General features: G+C 42.7%; 1 protein-coding gene across 1 annotated transcript in view; it reads left to right on the top strand.

Annotated features, from left to right (window-relative positions):
- Positions 1–22,477, top strand: part of NUDT3 (nudix hydrolase 3) — a 69,500-nt gene extending 47,023 nt beyond the window's left edge. Inside the window, exons 3-5 of the mRNA XM_077481419.1 lie at positions 7,764–7,808; positions 21,537–21,621; positions 21,787–22,477. Of these exons, the coding sequence (XP_077337545.1) occupies positions 7,764–7,808; positions 21,537–21,621; positions 21,787–21,947 (291 nt within the window). The 3' untranslated portion in view covers positions 21,948–22,477. The remainder of the gene's footprint in view (positions 1–7,763; positions 7,809–21,536; positions 21,622–21,786) is intronic.
- The last annotated feature ends 1,871 nt before the right edge of the window (positions 22,478–24,348 follow it).

Here is a 24,348-nt window from a genome sequence, read left to right as displayed (position 1 = left end):
TATTGAGTAGAATAATAAATATGCTGCTCTGTTCATAGATGCAACAGACGCGGTACACGTTGCAACATAATGCAGTTTACAATAAAACCAAGCATATCCTTGGCAAAGTGTGGATTGGCATAAAGAAAATGAAATGTTTAGGTTTCCTGGTCTATAATGTAGCAGAATTATAGATAGTTAACATATCAAAAACAGTATATTTATGTTAACTGTCATACCAATCCTTGAAGGTAAAAAATAAATAAAAAAATACAAGTAAAACCCGATTACATACATACATGTTTACATATACAAGCAAGGTTTAAAGGTCACATTTATTTCAGACCAATGTGTGTTAAACTGATCACCTTATGAGCTAGATAAATATGCAGTCTGGGGTTTAAGACCAACTAGATTGAGAATAAGAAAAGAAAAGGTAAAGCAAGGCTAGGGTAGTTAGAGAAATTTGCCATGCAGAAAGAAATAGTTTTGGCAGGTAGACAAGAACTTAGGAAATTTATTAGAACCAAAAGCTTGATCGTTGCTGAAAGTGTGTGTGTGGGGGGGGGGAATTCCCCCTCAAAAAAATGATATGGTGGTTTGTGAGAAATTCAATTAAAATGAGTGTTGTAGTTATGATCCAGACTGTATGGGTAGACTGCTTCCAGTTCTAAAGCAATCAATGGAGTTTGGAGAAAAAGATCCAGTTTTTATGACCAAGTTCAGTGGTAAGTTATAACTAAACAATAGGCAAGCCAAGAACTCCTGCTTGTTTTTTTTTCTTCTTTTGTTTTGTTTTTTCTTATTTTAGGGCCTGCCAGCTTTATACGGAATTGTTAGAGCCGGTTCACACAGCGGGCGATGCGAGGCGACACGACTCGCCTCGCCTCGCTCTCGCAAGTCGCCCCCGTTCTGTACAATGGAACCGTTCTGAGAGGAGCGACTCGAGTCGCTCCGACTCAGAAAAAAGGTTCCTGTACTACTTTTGGGCGACCTCGGGGCGACTTGCATTGACTTCTATACAGAAGTCATTTGCAAGTCGCCGCTGAGGCCGCGGCAGGTCGCGGCGAGGCAAGTCGGAGTCGCCTCGCCTCGCCTGCTGTGTGAACCGGCCCTTAACCTAGAACTGCAATTTTATAATGGAGTTCTTGAATAAATATTTGGGAAATACGTAGTATAGAAGTTTGAGTACTCTCCTGGAGTGGAATTAAATGGTTAGTTCTCATGCTGTGAAAAAAATATTGATGTTGTCATTAGTGGCTTCCTTCTAAAGATGCTGCATCTGTCTTCAATCACATTTTTCCCAGTCATCTTCCAGGATGGCTTACAGAGAAGAGTCTCCTTTCACCTAGCACAGAAACACATGATCCGCATTATGAAAGACCGCATCGGTATATGTGTGTCCTCCGGCCAGACAGGAACTCTGAAGAAGTTTTTGTTATTTTTATCTAGGCTTTCGTGCTAGGCAGCAGGGGCCTCCTAGCTACAGCATCCCAAAACGGGGGGGGGGGGGGGGGGGCATATAGCTCGGGCTCGTTCAGGCTACACTGAAAGGGAGTATTGAATTTTTACTTCAGGAGACCCCGCTCTCTCCATGGGAGTCTGGTCAGCAGACACCTGTAGGCTCAGATACACTCGCAGTGTGTGATTTTGACTCCGGTGAGTCTTCCGGGGGACAGTGCGGACTCATGGTGTCCTGGTGCTTGCAGGGCACACATGTCTGGGACACCTGCAGACCTAAGGTAAGAAAGAGGCAAATGGGGGTTCCTTTTTTTACTCCCTGGTGTAGGGGGCACCAGGGGTTTTGGGTGGATTCTCTGTACTATCAGGGCTGGTCTGGGGAGTCTGGCTGTGTGTATCCCTCTTTTTTCCCTACTGGCGGTGTTGCTTCATTTGGGTCTCCCTAGGTGGCTGGCTGCTGGTCATATGGTGATAGTCTGCACCCTTTCTCTCCTTGTAAAAAGTTCATACCACCTTGTTTCCTCTCCTCGTAGGACAAGGGATGGGAGCAAAAGGAGAACCGCCTAAGGGACAGATGCACAGCCTGCAAGTACAGGTTATCTACTGCCTGGACACCAGCTCCAGTGCTGCAACGCTCTTTAAAAGGATTCCTGGAGAGTGTTGATAAAGGAATGACAAACTTCGTCTTAAGTTTCACAAAGCTTCCTTCTCTGCCGGAGGAGAAGCAGCTATCCTCGTAGGCACTGAGGCTCTAGAGGAGCCCTCTTCTTACTCAAATTTGGTCAACCACCATATCTTCATTTTTTGGCTGAGCTCTCGATATTTGCTGCAGATCAATATGAATGGATCATGGTCGCTGGCTTTCCCCAAATCTCTTTTGAAAGGCGTACTGCCTGGCTGGAGCAGAGGCATACACAGTCCCTGACTACTTTCAGATGGGGAGAGGGGCGCTTGTCTGCTGAGGCAGGTGAACTATCAGGTCCCCCTCAATGGACAGCTATAGGGTAGTCGTGCAAGTATTCCCTGGTGCCATCATCAACAGACACCAGGGAAGGAGCACGAACAGGTGGGGGATGATGCAGTAGGCAGACCTTGATCTTTCCAGGAGTTTTGGAGCAGATTTTATTTGGTCAGCAAAACTACCCATGTACTCGGGTTCCACCACGAGACCTACTATAATATTCGCAGATTGCCTTTAGGAGGATGTTCTCTCTTTGGGTATTGGTTGCTGTAGGTGTTTGCACGCCTTCTACAAACACTGTGAATGTGCTTTGTGTTCCTGTCCACCAATAGTGTGGTCATTTGGAGGCAAAGCCCCTTACACTTCCAGTCTGCAGAGCTGGTGCTGGCAAACTCAGAGATCAGCAAAATCTGCAACCTGTTAACTCCCTCCTACACTTGGGTCATGCCAGTGCATGTGCTTTGCTTACTCCATGTCTACCATCAATTACACTCCTCCCCTTTTTTTTATTTTTTATTTTTTTAGCGAGGGGAGGTGACAGCCTAGTGGGGGCTGCCGTGGTTTAATCAGGACTTTCTGTACTTGGATTTGGGCAATAACCCACTCCTCGGCTGAACTGGAAACAGATGTGCATCTGGAAACATTAGATGTGGATCTGGAAACATTCAGTTGACAGGCATAACCCCCATGCAAGGTTTGCATGGATAGCCTCATATGCAATATAATATATTGACTCTCTGAGGCTTCATTTCCACTGTTGCGATCCAAAAGTTACACGATTTGAAGTGCGACTTTGATGCAACGTTGGGTGCAGCTTTGATCCAACTTCAGTCTCTGGGGTAGTGCAGGGACTTTTTCTAGGTCACTGAAACATTGTAATCTATGGTCTGTGACTTGTCATGTGACTGTCTTGGTCGCATAGCAAGTCACACTAGTAGAAATGGAGCCTAATAGTTCAAATTACTTGCTTTGAAGTTTAGCCCTCATTTTTATATGTGGCTGTATGAATTGGGAGGCTTTTACCTGACCTTTTACATTGTCTTGTGCAATCAGCAATAGGTTGTCTTTATGCATTAATGTTCATAGACAGCAGGATATGTAAATGGTTTAGAGAAAATCTCTGGTCACTGAGACCTTTTATGCAATCTCTCAGGAAAAACGGACATAGAAGTTTCACAAACGATTTTATATAATATAATATAATATATATATATATATATATATATATATATATATATATATATATATATATATATATATATATATATATATATATATATATATAGTGCCTTGCGAAAGTATTCGGCCCCCTTGAACTTTTCAAGCTTCAAACATAAAGATATAAAATTTAAAATTTTTGTGAAGAATCACCAACAAGTGGGACACAATTGTGGAGTGGAACGAAATCTATTGGATATTTTAAACTTTTTTAGCAAATAAAAAAACTGAAAAAGTGGTGCGTGCAAAATTATTCGGCCCCTTTACTTTCAGTGCAGCTAACTCACTCCAGAAGTTCAGCGAGGATCTCTGAATGATCCAATGTTGTCCTAAATGACTGATGGTGATAAATAGAATCCACCTGTGTGTAATCAAGTCTCTGTATAAATGCACCTGCTCTGTGATAGTCTCAGGGTTCTGTTGAAAGCGCAGAGAGCATCATGAAGACCAAGGAACCCACCAGGCAGGTCCGTAATACTGCTGTGGAGAAGTTTAAAGCCGGATTTGGATACAAAAAGATTTCCCAAGCTTTAAACATCCCAAGGAGCACTGTGCAAGCGATCATTTTGAAATGGACGGAGAATCAGACCACTGCAAATCTACCAAGACCTGGCCGTCCCTCTAAATTTTCAGCTCAGAAAAGACTGATCAGGGATGCAGCCAAGAGGCCCATGATCACTCTGGATGAACTGCAGAGAACTACAGCTGAGGTGGGAGAGTCTGTCCATAGGACAACAATCAGTCGTACACTGCACAAATCTGGCCTTTATGGAAGAGTGGCAAGAAGAAAGCCATTTCTCAAAGATATCCATAAAAAGTCTTGTCTAAAGTTTGCCACAAGCCACCTGGGAGACACACCAAACATGTGGAAGAAGGTGCTCTGGTCAGATGAAACCAAAATCGAACTTTTTGCCCACAATGCAAAACGATATGTTTGGCATAAAAGCAACATAGCTCATCACCCGCAACACACCATCCCCACTGTCAAACATGGTGGTGGCAGCATCATGGTTTGGGCCTGCTTTTCTTCAGCAGGGACAGGGAAGATGGTTAAAATTGAGGGGAAGATGGATGCAGCCAAATACAGGACCATTCTGGATAAAAACCTGTTGGAGTCTGCAAAAGACCTGAAACTGGGACGGAGATTTATCTTCCAACAAGACAATGATCCCAAACATACAGCAGAATCTACAAAGGAGTGGTTCACAAATAAACGTATCCAGGTGTTAGAATGGCCAAGTCAAAGTCCAGACCTGAATCCAATCGAGAATCTGTGGAAAGAGCTGAAAACTGCTGTTCACAAACACTCTCCATCCAACCTCACTGAGCTCGAGCTGTTTTGCAAGGAAGAATGGGCAAGAATTTCAGTCTCTTGATGTGCAAAACTGATAGAGACATACCCCAAGCGACTTGCAGCTGTAATCGCAGCAAAAGGTGGCTCTACAAAGTATTAATGCAAGGGGGCCGAATAATTTTGCACGTCCCACTTTTCATTTTTTTTATTAGTTAAAAAAGTTTCAAAAATCCAATAGATTTCGTTCCACTTCACAATTGTGTCCTACTTGGTGATTCTTTACAAAAAATAATTTTATATCTTTGTGTTTGAAGCCTGAAATGTGGCAAAAGGTTGAAAAGTTCAAGAGGGCCGAATACTTCCGCAAGGCACTGTGTGTGTGTGTGTATATATAATATAAATATATATATATAATATAATTTATATAATCTCTTCAAGGTCCTTTTTTTGGGGAGGGGGGGGGGTTATTCCTCCTGGGAAGTCTTAACATTGTATTTGAATATGTAAAGCTATACATTGATTGCAACACTGAGCCATTTATTTGGAGTGATAGGGTCACTATAATCTTTCCTAGGGTTTAGGATTTATGCAGTAGTATAAGTTGGTATGACCAGTGGTATAACAGGCCATTTTTGCTGCAGATGCAGACAGCCCCTTTGTGTAATGCATACCTTACCGCACTAATGGGCAGGAATATGGCCTGTAGATGTAGTATCACATCTTGCTTTCACTCTGACCCTTAATCCTGATGGGGTATGCTTTTGTTCCATACTTTTGTATATGTTAAAATCATCAGTACTCTGTATATGTTAAAAACATCAGTATATCTCTTTTACACAGCCACCCTAACAAAATAGATATAACGTATAACGTCAATGTAAATGTTCTGTTACTGCTACAGGCTCAGTCTCCTAAAGAATTGGTCAGCATAGCTTACCACAATATGCCATATGAAGTCAGACTTTCTTCTTTGGGCAGAGCACCTGTCCTTCATAAAATTGTCAGGTTCATTCTTACCCAGTTCCTTTTCAAACACCCATAGCTGCCGTACCAGCATTTAGAAGGGAGAAAGGTCATAGGTATGGGCATATGCATTTTGGGTTTATATAGCGTCGTGGCAGAAATCTCACTGGATAAATACAAGGGCCTATTATCTAGATGTCCATTGATACCTCTTGACTGAAGATTACATAGGGTGAGATCTAAAGCTTGCAGATCAACCTCCTTGTTTGTTTATTCTGGGGCCCATATAAAGGCAAGAGGGCGTCAAAATATTACTATCGCAAGCTGATTGAAATATGCAATAATAGAAGCTTGCCAGGCATCATCGCTGTTAACTCTAGAAAACATCAAAGCTCATTCCAACAGAGCAGGGGCCACTTCTTCGACTAAAAAGGTCAGCACTTCTTCTTCCTAGATCTGCTAAACAGCTAACAGATCCAGCATCCAAATCTTTGTGAAACATTACTGACCAGGCCTGTTCTTTAACCAGAAATGGGCTGTCGGGAGGAAGATGCTTAAAGGTGTGGTCCCACCCTGATCAGGTAGTTCTATTTTGTCCTCTCTGTAAGCCGTCCTGGAAGATGACTGGGCAAAAACGTGGTTATTACCTGTTAGCGCTCTTTTCCAGGATGGCACCAGTTCCCCCCCCCTCCCCCCCCCCTTGTTTCCAAGGAATAATTATGTAAAGCAAGTTGGTTGCACCAATGGAAGTGTTATTTTATCTGTGCCTTCGGTTATTTGTTAATACTGAGGGTCTATGGGCGGTCATTTATAATGTGTTTCCTGTACTAGGTGGGAGGAGTCTATCTCTCTATCTCTCTATCTCTCTATCTCTCTCTCTCGGCATAGCTGTAAATATATTGACTCTTTAATACTTCTTTCCATTGGTATATGCCTTTTGCATTGATATTGACAATGGTCCCAATACCATTACAAACAAAAGCAGGATTTGGGGTAATGTGCCCATGGTGGGACTGGAGCAAGGCACCGTTATTTTAACTTGTAGAAATTGACACTTTTTTACAACTTTAAGACAAAGGAATGACAACCCCTTCACCACTCGATTTTGAATAATTTATTATTATTTTTTCCTTTCCTTTTATAAAGTACCTTGTGTACTTCCTTGTGTACTTCCATCCCAGCCTCGCCACAGCCTAATGTGTCAGGCCCTCTTCTCCTCCGCTGCCTTTTGGGACCCCTGTGTGTCCCAGAAGATGATGGGGCCATTCAGGAAATGCAGCGCGACTCGTGCATGCGTAGTAGGAAACCCGCAGTGAAGCCTGAAGGCTCCAATTCCGGTTTCCCTTAGTTGAAATGGATCTGCACTTGATCTGATGGACGGATCGCCCTTGGGGGGGGGGGGGGGGACGAGATCCCAGGCTCCCTGGACAGGTAAGCATCCTTTTTAAAAGTCAGCAGCTACGGTATTCGTAGCTGTTGACTTTTAAAAAAAATACAAAAAGATGTTTTGCAGCTGGAACTCCGCTTTAAGGCTACAATTCTTGGTCTCTCCTGAAAATACTAACCCTTTGGTTTCAATCATTTTAAAGTGCTGACCAAACAGGTATGCAGATAAGGACTGGCTTTCTCTTTCTTTCCTGATCCACAGTCTTGCTCCTGATCAGTAATCAAAGTATTGAGGCTAGAGTGAGTTAAGCGACTAGCCTTTTAAGAAGGAGATGAGTAACGGCAGCCTCTTTGTTCTGTAATGACACCTTCATTTAACATACAGGAATATTGAGCAGGTTACAATTTTTGAGTTGTGAACACTACTAAGCATTCCCTGTATTGGCAGAATTTTGTTTGTTTTATAACTAGATTTTCTTTGACACTTCTTGTTTCCAATAGGCTGGAGTTAAAGGCACACTGGGTCGTATGCTGGGTGTGTTTGAAGTAAGTAACCTTTGTTAATGTTGAAATGAAATAAAGTTTGAGAAAGATAACACATTACATTTTTAGATCTAAAGCATTTTTTATGTATTAAAACAATTCAATAATGGAAATTTCAGTATAAATAATATTTGTATGTATAACTGTCATTTAAATTGTAACTAAAGGCAAAACTTTTTTCATTTTCAGTAAAACTGAGGATTATAACTCATTGTCTTTGTACCATAGAAGTTATTTCCCTTCACCTTCTGTCCAATAGTCAAAATCATAAGAAATCCCTCCAAATTGAGGGAACTCCAGGGTGACCAGAACTAGTGTGCTGATTGGAAGATTTCCCCTCTATTACTGTTCTGGTGTCAACCTACAATTTGGGATTTACTTTTTGTTTAGTGGTTAACTGTACAAATGAAGAGGATGAATCTCCTTAACAGGGGCTCAGACAGCAAAAAAAAAAAACTAACAGGTGTTCTAATCCCTTTCAATGCTATAAAAAAAAAACTAAAAACAAAAGTTTTGCCTTGTAGTTGCACTTTTTTTTTTTTTTTTTTGTGCTACTTCAGCAAATTTTTCATGAGGCCTAATCAGCTTTACGTTCATTTACGTTATCCTCATGTTCACATCATTGTAGCTTTATATTTTAATTTATAATACAAAAATTCCTTTATTCATTTTCAAAAAAAGTTAAATGAACACTATCAGATCTACTCATGCGAGCCTATCTCTCTCCATCATCTTCTACCTTTCCCCCCCCACCACCCTCTTCTACCTCACTATGCGGGGAAATTTAATCTACTTCTATTTACCTTCTTATATTCTTATATGCTCAGCATAGCTCCATGTTTTTTTTAAATTTTTACACTCTTGCCATTTATCTACTACCATCAATCCCTTATCATCGCGGCTGTCCCTTCGCCTAATCATACGGTGAGTTTCTTCTACTGCGTCAATCCATTCCCAAATTGATGGACTTTCCTCTTTTTGCCAGTTCTTAGGTATCAGTCTTTTTGCAGCATTTAAGAGATGCGGAACCAGTGATTCTTGATACTTTTTAATTTCCCCTCTTTGTAGTTGCACTTTAACGTGGCTTATAAAGTTTTACAATTTCTTTGAGCAAAGTATTACAGTATGTTCTGTACCTGGAAGTTTTATTCTTTGAAGAAGCTCCCCTAGGCTTCTCTCACATGGGCCTTGGACCCTCTGAAAAGTGATTTGAACGGCAGTTTGCAGGTGTTCAGCCCTGCCACCTCCTTTATTGCCCCCCTTCTTTTTTTTTTTTTTTTTTTTTTTTGCTTTTTAGAATCCAAATGCAGATTTAACATAGAAATTCCATGCCATTACCCCGTGCCAGGTGTTTGCCACGCAGTTGAGGCATGGTCCCATTGACTTTGGTAGCTGCATTTGACAAACAGAATACCTTTCGAATGTGATGAGGCAAGTTAAAAATGCTTCATTGGGATGAAATAAACGGAGTCGTGACAATGTTAACAGACCTGGGCAGCTGCCATAGTTACATAGTAGGTGAGGTTGAAAAGACACAAGTCCAACCAATGTGTGCGATTATATGTCAGTATTACATTGTATATCCCTGTACCCCATTCAGGTGCTTATGTAATAGTTTTTTTAAACTATCGATGCTCCCTGCTGAAGTCATCACCTGTGGAGGGGAATTCCACATGCTTGCCGCTCTTACAGTAAAGAACCCTCTACACAATTTAAAGTTAAACCTCTTTTCTTCTAATTTTAATGAGTGGCCACAATTCTTATTAAACTCCTTCTGTGGAAAAGTGGGGTCACCAGTATGGTATTTGTAAATTGAAATCCTATCCCCTCTCAAGCATGTCTTCTCCAGAGAGAATAAGTTCAGTGCTCGTAACCTTTCTTCATAACTAATATCCTTCAGTCCCTTTATTAGCTTTGTTGCCCTTCTCTGTACTCGCTCCATTTCCAGTACATCTTTCCTGAGGACTGGTTCTCAGAACTGGATAGCATACTCCAGGTGAGGCCGGACCAGAGTCTTGTAGAGTGGGAGAATTACCGTTTTATCTCTTGAGTTAATCCCCCTTTTTAAAGCATGCCAATATTCTGTTTGCTTAGCAGAAGCTTGGTATTGCATGCCATTGCTGAGCCTATCATCTTGATTTCCCCCAGAGGTTCTCCCCCTAGTGTATAGATTTGCATTCATATTTTCTCTATCATTCATTGACAGACACAGCAGTTCTTCTTGACCTTAGGGTTATATAGCCGCTTTAGGAGAGGACTAGGCAGAAAGTGTTAAAAACAGCAACACTTGCACAGGGGGCGGTCCTACTGGCTATAATCCCTCACACTGCATTCAGCAGCTCCCGTTTTTTTTTGTGCCTAGTATAGGAGAAAGGCCTGGCTCCCGGTGGGACCATTGGTCCTGGGAATTTTTTATTTTTTCTGTATTTTTGATTTCTGTGATCTACAGTCAACAGCCGGGCTGGATGACAGGCTGGATAATATAGATCCTTGTAGTCTCCTCAGCCTGGCCACCGAGCGTGAGCAGGCCCTAGCTACGCGCTAGTTCAGCCTCAACATGCTCTATCTAATCCAGGGGTGGCCAGTGAGCTATATGCTCCGGGGCACACACATGACCAGGCTACTGCTGTCCGTGTCACAGTGTGCCGTGGCCGACAGCCACCCCATACTGCTCGGGTGATGGGTCTGTCTGTGGAATGCGTCTAGCAGTCCCTGCAGGAGGTGTAAGTATGGTTCCACCTGTCTCAGCAGGATGGAGCAGCTGGACATTCCCTGGGAGGTCGACTAGGGGGTCTCTCACTCTTTTTTTCTTTTCTCGCTGTCCCTTCCCTCCCCATACTATGGGTCACTGTTTGGGCACATGGGGGTGCGGTGCACGTACCTGGCCGGGGGTCCTCCGGGGGGGTCTCTGGGTCCTGGCAGGGGGCTGTGCTGGGTGTTGGGGGTCCACTTGTCCTCTTCCCTGTTTTTGGGCCACGGTGGGATGTTTGCGTTGTGTGAGACATGTGGGGAAGCCGTCGCGTGCTCAACAGCCATTTTCCTGGGGCCACGGCCATTTTTTTGTGGCCACAGCCAGTTTTTTGCCTTTCAGACATTTTTTTTCTAGTAGTTCTGCGGCCATTTTCTTGGTGCCCTCAGACGTTTTTGCTGAGATGCCAGCGGCCATTTTCTACTAGCCTCAGGTAGTTTTGCCTCTAGTGCTGGGTGCTTGTTTCCTTCTAGAACAGCGCGCTTTCCACATGGACACCTCGTGGATGACACGGTAGAGCAGACAGCAGCAGCACAGCGCAGTACCTGGGTCAGGGTGGTGAGTCCTGCGGGGGGCCCCTCAGTCTGGCAGTTAGGAGGGTGGACTTTTTGTGTAACTTGCCTTAGGTCAGTAACTTAGGTAAGTGGTGACAGGCCAGTGTGGGTGAGCATGGCGCCAAAAGCTGGTGCTTCTTCCACAGACATCCCTGTTATTGCAACTGTTTCCCCTGTACCTGCGGTGCCTATGGACACTCTGTCGGTGATCCTGGAGGCCTTTGTTGCCAGGGTGGAAGTGGCGTGTGGGAGCACGGGGGGTAAAAATGCCCCCTCCCCCACCATCTTCTGGGGAAAAGCCAGGACCGTTCGGACAGTGAGGATGACTTTGTGTCCGGGTCAGCGCAGGAAAAGGCGCTCGTAGGAGCACTTATAACAGCGGTGCGGGATACCCTAAAGATGGAGGATATGGCGGGGGTAATCTACAGAGGTGTCAGTCCCTTTTGGGGTCCCATAAGCCGGCCCACACTGCTAAGGTGTATCCTTACCCAACTTATTTTGATACATTTATTTACAAGGAGTGGGGAAAACCGCAGCGGGCCTTTTCAGTCCCGAAACGCATGGCGGTTCGTTACCCCTTTGAGGAGAGTCTCCTGAATAAGTGGACATCTCCTCTGATTTGTGAAATAAAAAGGTTATGGCGCTAAACCCTATTAGTGATGAGGTGAGTTAACTTATCAAATCCTAGTGTTTAATTTTTTATATAAAAAGAGAAAGTAAAAGAAAAAAGCTGTTGGTGATACCGTGAAAAAAATATCCTAAAGCAATTTTATCCAAAACAAATTGTGTGTGATTAATGTGGAGTCAGCATTCATGTTCCATTATAATAAAAACAAAAATTGAGTATTAAATTATCATATGCGTATCAGCCTACTAAAAACATGTAAACCTTCATTAAATGTGCAAATTAGTGGAAATAATGTTAATATTCAACAGTATGTTAGTGTAAAACAGATTGTGCAAACATGTGCAAAAAATGTGCAAAAAAGCAACTAAAGGTCAGAACAACCAAGGATCAGAAATAATTTAACCATAAAATCACATGAAGTCGCTAAATGTGCGAATGGACAATATTTTCAACCAATAATCGCATGAAGACGCATCTGTGTCCAATATAAGTCCAAAATTAATATTTGGCTTGATAGTGCTGCCTCTTCAGACTATTGTTGTAATTGTTACAAAAAGTCAATGGGGGGTATTTGATTTACTCGTGCAAATAGTGCGGGCTTTCAATTAGAGAACTTCATCCCCGGTGCGCCACTCTGTGCTATAGTATGTGAATGCTCTCACCAGAGTTAATGCCCCTGTGGGGCTGGATGGACCTTCACAATGTAAGCCACTGTGTCGCTCTCTGGCTGCTGCTGGTGCACTGGGTGAAGCTTCGTTGTTCCGTCCGTATGGTATCCAACGTTAACTACGTTGTGTGCACTCGTTTGAGACGAACGGCGGAATTTTTCCTATATGCACATGCTTTTAATGTAAAATGTGAGTAGATTTTAATATTAATAAACGAACGATTTGGTTAAGAACGTATTACACTATGGATATGTCTTCCCTTATATAATTAACGTTGGATACCATACGGACGGAACAACGAAGCTTCACCCAGTGCACCAGCAGCAGCCAGAGAGCGACACAGTGGCTTACATTGTGAAGGTCCATCCAGCCCCACAGGGGCATTAACTCTGGTGAGAGCATTCACATACTATAGCACAGAGTGGCGCACCGGGGATGAAGTTCTCTAATTGAAAGCCCGCACTATTTGCACGAGTAAATCAAATACCCCCCATTGACTTTTTGTAACAATTACAACAATAGTCTGAAGAGGCAGCACTATCAAGCCAAATATTAATTTTGGACTTATATTGGACACAGATGCATCTTAATGCGATTATTGGTTGAAAATATTGTCCATTCGCACATTTAGCGACTTCATGTGATTTTATGGTTAAATTATTTCTGATCCTTGGTTGTTCTGACCTTTAGTTGCTTTTTTGCACATTTTTTGCACATGTTTGCACAATCTGTTTTACACTAACATACTGTTGAATATTAACATTATTTCCACTAATTTGCACATTTAATGAAGGTTTACATGTTTTTAGTAGGCTGATACGCATATGATAATTTAATACTCAATTTTTGTTTTTATTATAATGGAACATGAATGCTGACTCCACATTAATCACACACAATTTGTTTTGGATAAAATTGCTTTAGGATATTTTTTTCACGGTATCACCAACAGCTTTTTTCTTTTTCTTTCTCTTTTTATATAAAAAATTAAACACTAGGATTTGATAAGTTAACTCACCTCATCACTAATAGGGTTTAGCGCCATAACCTTTTTATTTCACATTTTTATTTCCCTCTCCTCCCCAATAAGGAAGTGAGGGCTTCAGGCACAGGCAGCTCTAACCCAGTATATTTCCTTTCCTTTCTCCAATTTTTATTTTATTTTCAATTTATTTCACATATTTCTATCACTTAGGAGATTTGATTTTTCCATAGCGCGACTTTATTTATTTATTCATCTCCTCTGATTGTTGACCCCCCCCCCCCCTGGTATCCAGGTTAAATAAGGAAACCACGATTCCGATGGAAGAGACTCCTGCTGTCAAGGACCCTGCCCACAGAAGGGCTGAGGCAGGTGCCCAGTCCATGTTTACCGTGGTGGGGTCAGCATTGCGGCCAGTGTTGGCCACGGCCCTGGTGTCAGACGCTTACTGAATGGGCTGAATTGTTGCACCATGAATTGGAGAAGCAACAGGCTTCCCCAGCCTGCGTGGAACTGGCAGACCAGTTGGTGCAGGGCCTTAAGTATGTCTGTGATGCGGCCTTAGATACGACCCCTTGCTCTCTAGAGCCTTAGTATCCGCAGTAGTGCTACATTGCCTGAAAAGCACTGGCGGACTTGCCCTTCCAGGGAGATAGTCTATTTGGAGCCTCGCTGGATGACATTATTAAGAATGTTACTGAGGATAAGGGGATGTTACTCCCACAGTTCAGAAAAGGGAAGGAGCCATGCCGTAGGCAAGGTCCCTCCTTTTCCACTCAGAAACAGATTTTTCGTCCGGGTAGGCAGGTAAGCGTTCCCAGTCCGACAAGGTTCCTGCTGATGGACAAAAGCGTCCCTGGTTTTGCAAGCCAAACAAGCCTGTGAGCAAATCTGTTACCGCATGACGGTTTGCCCCCACCCAACTCTCGGTTGAGGGGTCGTCTTTTGGAGTTTGCAGCCTGGTGGACCTCACTATTTTCTGACCAGTGGGTCTGCAAATTGGTTTCCTCAGGGTACAAGAGAGTTTCTTTCTTGTCCGCCAAACTGATTTTTTTTTCCTCCAACCTTCATCTTCTTCCTGCTCATCGGGAGGCCCTGTTCGGGGCAGTACAGGACCTGCTGCCATGCTGGGTGATAGTACCTGTATCGATGCCTGAAAGGTTTCAGGGATTCTACTCCAATCTGTTTGTAGTACCAAAGAAGGAAGGGGTCCGTCCGGTCCTGGACCTCAAGGCCCTCAACAGTTTTGTGAAAGTACAAAGGTTCAGGATGGAATCAGTTCGCTTAGTGGTCGCTGCACTCCATCAGGGGAATTTTCTGATATCCCTGGACATCAAGGATGCATGCTTGCATGTCCCCATATGCATCAAGCATCCGAAGTTTCTGCAATTTGCGGTCGGGGACAAGCACTACCAATTTGTAGCTCTCCTTTGTGGCTTGGCATCGGCACCGAGGGTCTTCACCAAGGTGCTAGCCCCAATTTTGGCTCTGCTAAGGCAGCGAGGGATTGCAATCGTGGGTTACCTGGATGACCTCCTTCTGAGGGCAGATTCCGCCTCAGAATTAAGGGAGGATGTGGCAATCGCCATGCAAACTCTTTGTGAGTTTTGTTGGGTACTGAACCTACAGAAGTTGATGTTGGTACCGACTCAATGCCTGTAGTACTTGGGCCTGCTTATGGACTCCTTGGAGGTGAGAGTCTTTCTTCCTTCGGACCAGCTGCAGACTCTTCAAGCTGAGGTGAATTTGTTGGTGTCTCGCAGGTGGTCTTCACTGCGTTTTTTGCATGCGATTCCTGGGTCTTATGGTAGCCACTTTCGGGGCGGTATCATATGCTCAATTCCATACTCGAGACATGCAAAAAGAGATCCTGTCAAGATGGGACAAATTTCCGTTGTCCTTTTTGGATTGTCAAATTCGAGTGAGCCAGCTAGTCAAGGACTCCCTGCTCTGGCAGAGGTTGCCGTTTTTTCGGTCCGCAAAGTCGTTCCTTCTTCATTGGATGGTGATCACAACGGACGCCAGTGTGACCAGTTGGGGGGGGGGGGTTTAGGGCGTACGGTCAGCCCAGGATCGGTGGACCCAGGAAGAATCCCGCCTGCCGATCAACGTGCTGGAACTTCAGGCAATCAGGCGGTGCCTTTCCACATGGTCACAGAGGCTGCAGGAGCGTCCGGTCAGGATCCAGTCGGCAACGCCACGGCGGTGGGTTATGTCAACCAACAAGGAGGAACAAGGATCTTGGCTGCAGCACTGGAGGTCGCTCACATCCTGCGGTGGGCAGAGCGGCGCATGCCGGCTGTCAGCCGTGTACATTCCTGGCGTAGAAAATTGGCAAGCAGACTACCTAAGTCGTCAGATGCTAGACCAAGGGAAATGGTCGCTACATCCAGATGTATTTCGGCTCCTTTGCCTAAGGTGGGGCACGCCAAATGTGGATCTCCTGGCTTCTCGACTCAATCGGGAGGTACAGAGGTTTGTGGCCAGGTTAAAGGATCCCTGGGCAAACATGTTGGTGGCTCCATGGGGGCATTATCGACTGATTTATGCTTTTCCCCCACTCAAACTTCTACCACGTCTGCTTCACAGAGTGGAGGCCAAGGGGATTTCGGTAATTCTGATTGGCCTCTGCATCCATGGTATGCCGACATAGTACGAATGGTGGCGGGTGTTCCTTTTGGCGACTGCTGATGCGAGAGGACCTTCAGTCGTAAGGTCCAATACTTCATCCTGCTTTACTGTCACTGGCTTTAACGGCATGGCTGCTGAAAGCCAGGTGCTAAGGGACTAAGGCAGTGATGGTGAACCTTGGCACCCCAGATGTTTTGGAACTACATTTCCCATGATGCTCAACTACACCACAGAGTGCCTGAGCATCATGGGAAATGTAGTTCCAAAACATCTGGGGTGCCAACATCCATTTATAAGTGTAAATTACTGTAATTAATATTATGAATAAAGCACCTAAATGCATATATACAAATTCAATACAAATAAAGTACATCCTGGGACATAGTAGTTATTATGTGGATTATAGGCCACCTTCAGGTGATGGACACTGGCACGCCCTAAATTAATTAGTGCACTCCCTATACAACCCCTCCCACTGGTGGTAGTACCTCAGTTTTTTTCGCCAGTGTCTAAGGTGTTGGTCACGAGTCAAGAATTGGCCGAATTGAATGGTACCCGTGCCTCGTATGCAAAGAAATTAGGTTTTGCCTGTAAATATCTTTTTGAGAGCTGGACCCCAGGATCCAGTACTTTTTGGTAGTAAGGCCATAAAGTTTTACTGGCTGAGGTGCTATTACAGGTCCAGGATTGTGGGTTTCCTCGAGAATCCCCAGCTCCTGAAGGTTTAACGGAACCCACCATGAAGGGTGAAGATTGGGTCTGTTGGTTTACTACAGAAAACCCTGCGGCTAACAAATTTAAAAAAAATTAAAAAAAATTTTTATGTCTCCTTTAAATCGGTAAATGCTGTGATGCCTATGTGTCACCACTGGAGGCTGTATTGAGCACTTACGTCTCATGCTTCTCAGAGAGCTCACGTTTGTCCAGGAAACAGCAAGTTTCTCTTCTCTGGTGCAGCAAGACCTTCGGTAAGTCTGGAGGGGGGGGGTTCCCTCTCCCCACCGGACACCCCCCCGCGCCATTTTTTCTTCCCCTCTTCTCGGAGAAAGGGCGCCAAAGGTTTAAAAAATAAAATTCACAAACGGTATGCAGGCCCCCCTCCGCCATTCCTCCTTCCTTCCTTCCGGATCAGGGGACCGTGCTCACGCAGGAAAAAGCTATTTTTGGGGGGGGGGGAAAGGGGGGAGCGCTGTAGACGGTGGGGGGGGGGCAGGGTTTAGCATGGCATTGGCATCCTCCAACATCCAGTGCCAGAAGGTCTGGGTGTTTTTTTTTTTTTTTTTTTTTTTAAGCACCATTGTGTTATTTATGTTGTAGGAGGGACACAGGCATTCCTTTGACACATTTTACTACTGCATCAAGCTGAGCATTAATAGCAGCGACAGAGCTAAACTATTTCTCAAGCAGTGGATGCATTCCTTCTGGTAGTACCTCTGCTTTGTGCATCGGGCTATGGTAGAAGGGGGGGTAAAAAAAAAACTCAATAAAGGGCTCTAATAAGACTTAAAAGTAAAAGTTTGATGCATTAATCGCATCCCAGAGTGGGACTAAGCATAACACGTCCCTGTCCATTGCTCAGGACCCTCATACTGAGGAACAAGGTGCGAGGGATGGCAAATTTCTCTCTAGGACCAGGAAGAGGCTGATGTCTCCTCTTCCGAAGAACCTTATGTGAAGTATCAAGCTCGCAGGAAAGGTTGTTTACAGTCGCTCACTGAATTGATCCGCTCCACGTTTTTATTGCCAGTAACGCAGTCAGTTGATGAGCCCACTTCTACTTTGGGTTCACTAAAGGCCCCCCAATCTGTTCATGCTTTTTCTATCCATTCATGGCTAAGAAAGCTTATGTATTCTGAGTGAGAGCACCCAGATAAACAGTTTTTTTCCTCTAAAAAAGTTCTCAATACTTTATTCTATGGAGGAAGGGTTTTATGGGGAGTTCCAGCAATTAACGCTGCTATAATCTCTGTAAACAAAAAACTGAGTTGTCCAGCAGACAATGCTCATATGCTAAAGGGTCCAACAGATAAGAAGTTGGAGTTCCTTTTAAAAAAAACAAAAAAAAAAAAAACTTTCACTCACAGATTCAGTCATTCAAACCTGCGCTGGATTTTAGAATATCTCAGTCTTTAAAGGACCAGTTTATAGAGGTACTCAGTTATTCCTGATCAACAGGCCCAGGGTTTGGCCGGTATTTTACAGTTGATGCTATGAAAGATTCTATTCTCCAGGCCTCACGGCTCATGCTAAGGCTGGTACATGTGCATAGAATCCTATGGTTGAAAGATGGTCATCCGAAGCGGCATGCAAAAAACTCTTGGCCAATTTTCCTTTTTATGGTGAACAGTTATTTGGAGACAATCTGGATAAGTATATCAAAAGAATTTCTAATGGGAAAAGTTCCCTTTTTTCCAGTTAAGAAGTTTAAGTATTTTTCTTTTAAATTTACTTCTTGAATGCTGAAGAAGCACATCTCAGGGCCAGTCCCAGGGTCAAATGAGGACCTGGGTGAGGTAACCCACTAAACAAGATACTAAAGCCTTATGAAAGGGCGCCCCCGTTCATTTGAGTGGGGGGAAGGCTTCTACAGTTTTCAAGGGTCTGGTAGGAACAATGTCAGAGTTCCCATCTCCTCGTTTTCTCAGATCAAAATGTTCCCAGAGATCCAATGAAAATAAGTCTTTCTAGCTTTGGATCAAGCGCACAATCCGCTCAGTAGTCTCCGTCCTACAAGGGGGAGAACTTCTGGCATCAATCGACATCAAGGATGCTTTTTTCCATGTACCGTTTTTTTGGTTTATTTTTATTTCCAATCACCAGAAATTTTTACGCTTCAAGGTAGAAAATCTTTTTCAGTTTGTAGCTCTGCCTTTCGTTCTAGCTACTCCACCTCGAGTGTTTACAAAGGTCCTGGCTCCTATTTTAGCCAGGGTAAGGGCTCAAGGTATAACAATACTAGCCTACTTAGATCTTCTCTTCATAGATCAATTCGGTAGCTTGCTTAATCCAAATTTTGGTCACTGCAGTTAGCTACCTGGAATAACTAGGTTAGATTCTCAACCTAGAGAAATCTTCCTTAAGTCCATCAAGGAGATTGCAGTATTGGGGGCTGATCATTGAGACAGCCCCCCCAGGAAAGAATCAGTTCTATAAGGGAACTGATTAAGTTACTAAAGTCAAAGAAGAATACTTCTATTCGGCTTTGCATGAATTTGTTGGGAAAGATGGTGACTTCAACTGGGAACAAGAAGGCCCAAGCTCTGGGCTTCCCAATGCGTTTATCTCTCAATGTGCGTCAGAGCCCCAATATAGTATAGTATAGTATAATAGTTGATATCCAAGAATCTTCAAAAAGAGAAATCCTTTCTACCAGTTAACTGGAAGGTGGTAACAGACACCAGCCTTCTGGGCTGCGGAGCAGTCCTGGAAGAAGCATCTGTCCTAAGTAAATGGTCCAAATCAGTGATGACCTTGTCCATCAATAATCTAGAGATTCGGGCAGTACGCCTGGTCCTCGAGGCCTAGACGCTCAAACTACGGAATTGTCAGGATCAGGATGCAATCCGACTGTGCCACAGCTGTGGCTTTTATCATTCACCAAGGGGGCACAAGAAGTCGTGCAGCCCAGGAAGAGGTGAATCATATTTCATCTTGGGCAGAAAACAACATTCCTTGCCTATTAGCAATTTTAATTCCAGGAATAGTGAATTGGCAAAACTAAGTTGCCAACAATTGTTCCCATGAGAATGGTCCCTTCACCCTGACATGTTTCTGTTGATGTAGCAGAAGATGGGGAGTTCTGGATGTGGAACTTTGTCAAGGACAAGGGATCCGGGGGCATATGAAACTGATGCCTTGATTTTTTTTCCGTGGGATAAGTTTTTTTTTTACCGATGCATTCCCTCCTGTTCTGCTGCTTCCATGCCTTCTTCACAGGATTAAGCAAGAAGGGAGGTGATTCTTGTGGCCCAGGAGATCTTGGTTTGCCGAGATCGTAAAGATGGCGATGGGAGACCCTTGGACCCTAAAACTATGGCAGACCTTCTCTCATGAGGTCCGGCATTCCATCCTACCTTACAAGCGCTAAATTTAGTGGTTTGGCTATTAAAACCCACATTCTGAAAGATTGTGGGCGGTTAGCCTCAGTAGTTCTACTTTGGCTAACTACTAGGAAACCGGCCTCCAGAGTTAAGTATCTGGAAGGCATATATCTCCTGGTGTAAATCCAGGGGTTGGCACCCCAGGAAATATGTCATAGGCCATCTTTCTTTTCGTCAACCACTTGCTTCCCTCTCCCTGGTTCATAACTTTATTCAGGGGATAGTGGGGACTAATCCTCCAGTTTGGTCACCCATGAACCCTTGGGATTTAATTTTAGTCCTGTCAGAACCAGCATTTTTTTTTTTTTTTTTTTGGAGCTAGTACGAGTTATTCCCTTTTGTCCTTTTGACTGAATCTTCTTTTTTTTTTTTTCTTGGTTGCCATACCTTCTGCAAGAAGAGTATCAGAGTTGGCTGCTTTTTCTTGTAAGGAGCCGTATTGGTTGTTCTTAAGGATGAGACTGTATTGCAGCCTCATCCTGAATTCTTACCGAAGGTAGTATCGGGTTTTCCTTTAAACCAGGATATTGTTCTGCCTTCAGTTTTTTCCAGAACTTCGTTTCTGTGGAAGAAAGGTCACTACATTTTCTTGATGTGATGAGAGCAGTCAAGGTCTATTGAAAGTGACAGCTCAGATTCGTAAACAAATGTTTTGTTTATGCTGCCAGATGGTCCTAAAAGAGGATAGACAGCATTGAAAACTACTATTTCTTATGGTTTAAAGAGGAAAATTCCTCCTTTTCATATTAAAAGCCCACTCCACCAGGGCTGTTAGTGCTTCTTGGGCAGTGCATCACCAAGCCTCCATGTCTTAAAATTGCAAGGCCGCAACTTGGTCTTCAATCCATACATTTACCAGATTCTATCAAGTAGATGTAAAAGGCATGAGGACATCGCCTTTGGGTGCAGTGTACTGCAGGTTGCAGTATGAGTCCTCTAGTCTCTTGGTGTCCTCCTTTTTTTGTTTCTCACTCTTTTCAGTTGGCATTGCTATGAGACATCCCACATATTAAGTACTATGGCTTTGTGTCCCGTGAGGCACGATAAGAAAATTAGGATTTTTGACAACTTAACTGGAAAATCCTTTGAAGTACATCACGGGACACAGGGGTCCCTCCCTTCTTGGTATACACGTGTATTGCTTTGCTACAAAACTGAGGTACTCCCATCATATAGGAAGTACACTTTTTTTAATTTTGGGCATGCCAGTGTCCATCACCTGAAGATGGCCTATAACCCACATAGTAATTACTATGGCTCTGTGTCCCGTGATGTAATGCAAAGAAAGGGATTTTACAGGCAAGCTGTCGTAAAAATCCTATTTTAAATGAACTAGCAATTGGACTTTATTTTACAGAAAAAATGTTTTGTCCATGCAAAGATGCTTTTATTTTTTCTTCAAAATGTATTTCTCTACAGAACTTTGAGAGGAAGCACAGAACATTTGTCTATGTCCTGACTGTGACCGAGGTCCTGGATGATTGGGAGGATTCTGTTAGCATCGGTATGTGGGATAAGTTAATCTGCAGATAGTTTTATATATTTGAAAAAGTATGCTTGATAAACCTTTTCACAGAAGTTTGCAATAATCCTAAAAAACGATTGACTTAAAATTTAGATAAAGTACCTGTGATCATAATGTAAGATAATTCAAGTCACGTCTTTATAGGGCGGAAGCGCCGCTGGTTCAGCATTGAGGAGGCTGTTCATGCTTTGCAGGGACACAAACCAGTGCAGGCATCCTACTTCCAAAGTCTGAGGCAGAACTGCCACCCTAACAATGGAGCCATCCCCCTGCCTAGCCAGAGTTCCCTTCCGGACGTCAGATGATCTGTTCATGCTACGGACTCCATCTTTTCTCCTAATCTCCTTTCTTCTCCTGTCCTGAGAAGCATCCAGCAGAAAGAGAGCTTCACTGAAAGTGATGAACTCCACTGGGCCTCTAATATTTTGTTGTTCAGCAATGGATTGTGTATGCTGTGATTTTTCCCCTTTTGTGTGACATGGACACATTCATGGTTCACTCATGCTTTCCCTTTTCCTACGTATTTGTGCCATGATCATCTTTACTATAATGTTCTGACTAACCCAGTTTCTGTTTCTCTTTCCTAAGTGGTATGATAGAAATGTTTGCCTGTTAAACCTTCACAGACAGCTATTTAGTGTTCATATTCATCTCCCATATGTACTACGACATTAATTTCCTCATTTCTTAAGCTACAGCTAAACTAACTGGATGTACTGGAGGATTCTCTAGAGTTTTCAAATGGGGGGGAAAAAAAAACATTATGAAACCATTAACATTGCCGTTATACTATAACATCTAATCTTATTTTAGACTTCTTTTGTGTCCAACTATTTAATTATAAAAAAAAAATGAACTAAAGATTTTCAGAAACCGTTTCATTTTGTACAGTTAGCCAATACTTTGATTGAGATATATATATATATATATATATATATATATATATATATATATATATATATATATATATATATCTCAATCTCAATCATTTTTTAAGCTTAGTTCTATAGTCGGTTATATTGTAAAATGACTGGCGCGTCTTAGTAAGACAGCCAATATTGACATTTTGTTCTAGTATTTTTACTGTAATATAAAGCAAAAATATCAGGAAGCAGTTACTCCAGAAATATCTGAGTTGAATTTTTGAGCAAACTTTTTATACTTTTAAGCAAGCATATTTTTTTGTTTAGTTTTTTTCCAGAATTGTGAAAGGGGTCACCTTTTCTTCAGTTAGAACTTCAAATCCAGTATTTTAATATTTTTCTGTAAGCAGGTTTTAATACCAATGTGTAACTATGTCACCTTTGACATACTTTTACGCTTTTCTATTGCCATAATCCTTTTTGCTTGTGTCCTATCATGATGCACTGCAGCTCCAACTGACCTGACTCCTATTATGCCATGTGGTTAATCACGTGGACTTACAAACTGTGACAACAGAATATGTGATCTCTGTTTTTTGTGATGTGATGACACCTTACCTAATGATACTTTTTTCTACATGTTCGCAGTTTGCTCACAGGGCACTTTACCCAACATCTTAGTTATTAAAAACCTGCTACCTCTTGGAATGTAGGCTCACTGTAGAATAATTTGGGTTGCATGTTTTTGAGGGCAAGTATTGGCTAATGAGGAACAAAAAGAATAGGTACACTTCTACAGTGGAACATTTATTGCATTTTTATAGATGTTTCCCCTTTTGTGTGCTGGAGGCTATAGGGTGACACTTGAGGGCTGAAAAAAAAAACACATTTTTGAACCTATTGTATGAATACGCCTTAATTATTCTGAACCTGCGTTTGTTTTTTTGGGGTTTTTTTAATTAAAATCGGGGCTATATTCAGCATACTGACAGTGGTAGTGGACACAGATTATTTGTGTGTGTATATATATATATATTTTTTTTTCCTCAATGTGCCATATAGAGTATATGTTTAAATCCCTACTCCAGACTAGTATCGTTGTTTGCTCTACATTTACTATGCTCTTCAATACTCTTGAGTGGCTTGTCTAGGTCAGAGTATTTGAATTGCTTGCTCATGCCACCTCATGTTTCATACTGATCCTCCTCTAGAAGACATGACTTTGTACCTTTTGGAAATAGGAGGTGTTGGTTTAAAAAAAAAAATGTAAGTAAGCACTATTCTGTTAGTGGGTTGATTTACTAAAACTGTAGAGTGCAAAATCTGGTGCAGCTTTGCATAGAAACTCAGTTTCAATTTGTTATTTTTTGCCAACGCTTAATTGAACAAGCTGAAGTTAGAAGCTGATTGGCTACCAGTCACAGCTGCACCAGATTCTGAGTGCTCCAGTTTTAGTAAATCAACCCCAGTATGATGTAAACATGTACTTTGTTTGGTAAAATGTACAACATAAGTGGAAACGCCACATACCCAGTCATTTGGATTACATATAAGTGCTGCCATTGTGTGTCATTAATTAAATTCTATGCCATAATGTTTGTAAAAACGATATGCTGTTGTTCTATATGCAGGCACAATATGGTTTTAGTAACAAATCCTAATTGAATGACGTAGCATACTTGATCTTCTTTTGAATATATAAGCTTAGGGATTCTTAAACCATGAGTAGGAAAATGTGACTAAATCGAATTTAAATTTATTTTAATAAAATCTCCTGATCATGTTTGCAAACCTGTCCTGCTTATAAAGTATTAATGTGGACCCAGTGAGCTAAAAGTCAGAC

This window comes from Lithobates pipiens, unplaced genomic scaffold (genome assembly GCF_037356315.1).
Source record: "Lithobates pipiens isolate NorthernLeopardFrog02 unplaced genomic scaffold, aLitPip1_a1.2 Scaffold_16, whole genome shotgun sequence".
Lineage (NCBI taxonomy): Eukaryota > Metazoa > Chordata > Amphibia > Anura > Ranidae > Lithobates > Lithobates pipiens.
Note: the sequence above shows the minus strand (reverse complement) of the source record. Positions and strands in the feature narration are given on the sequence as shown.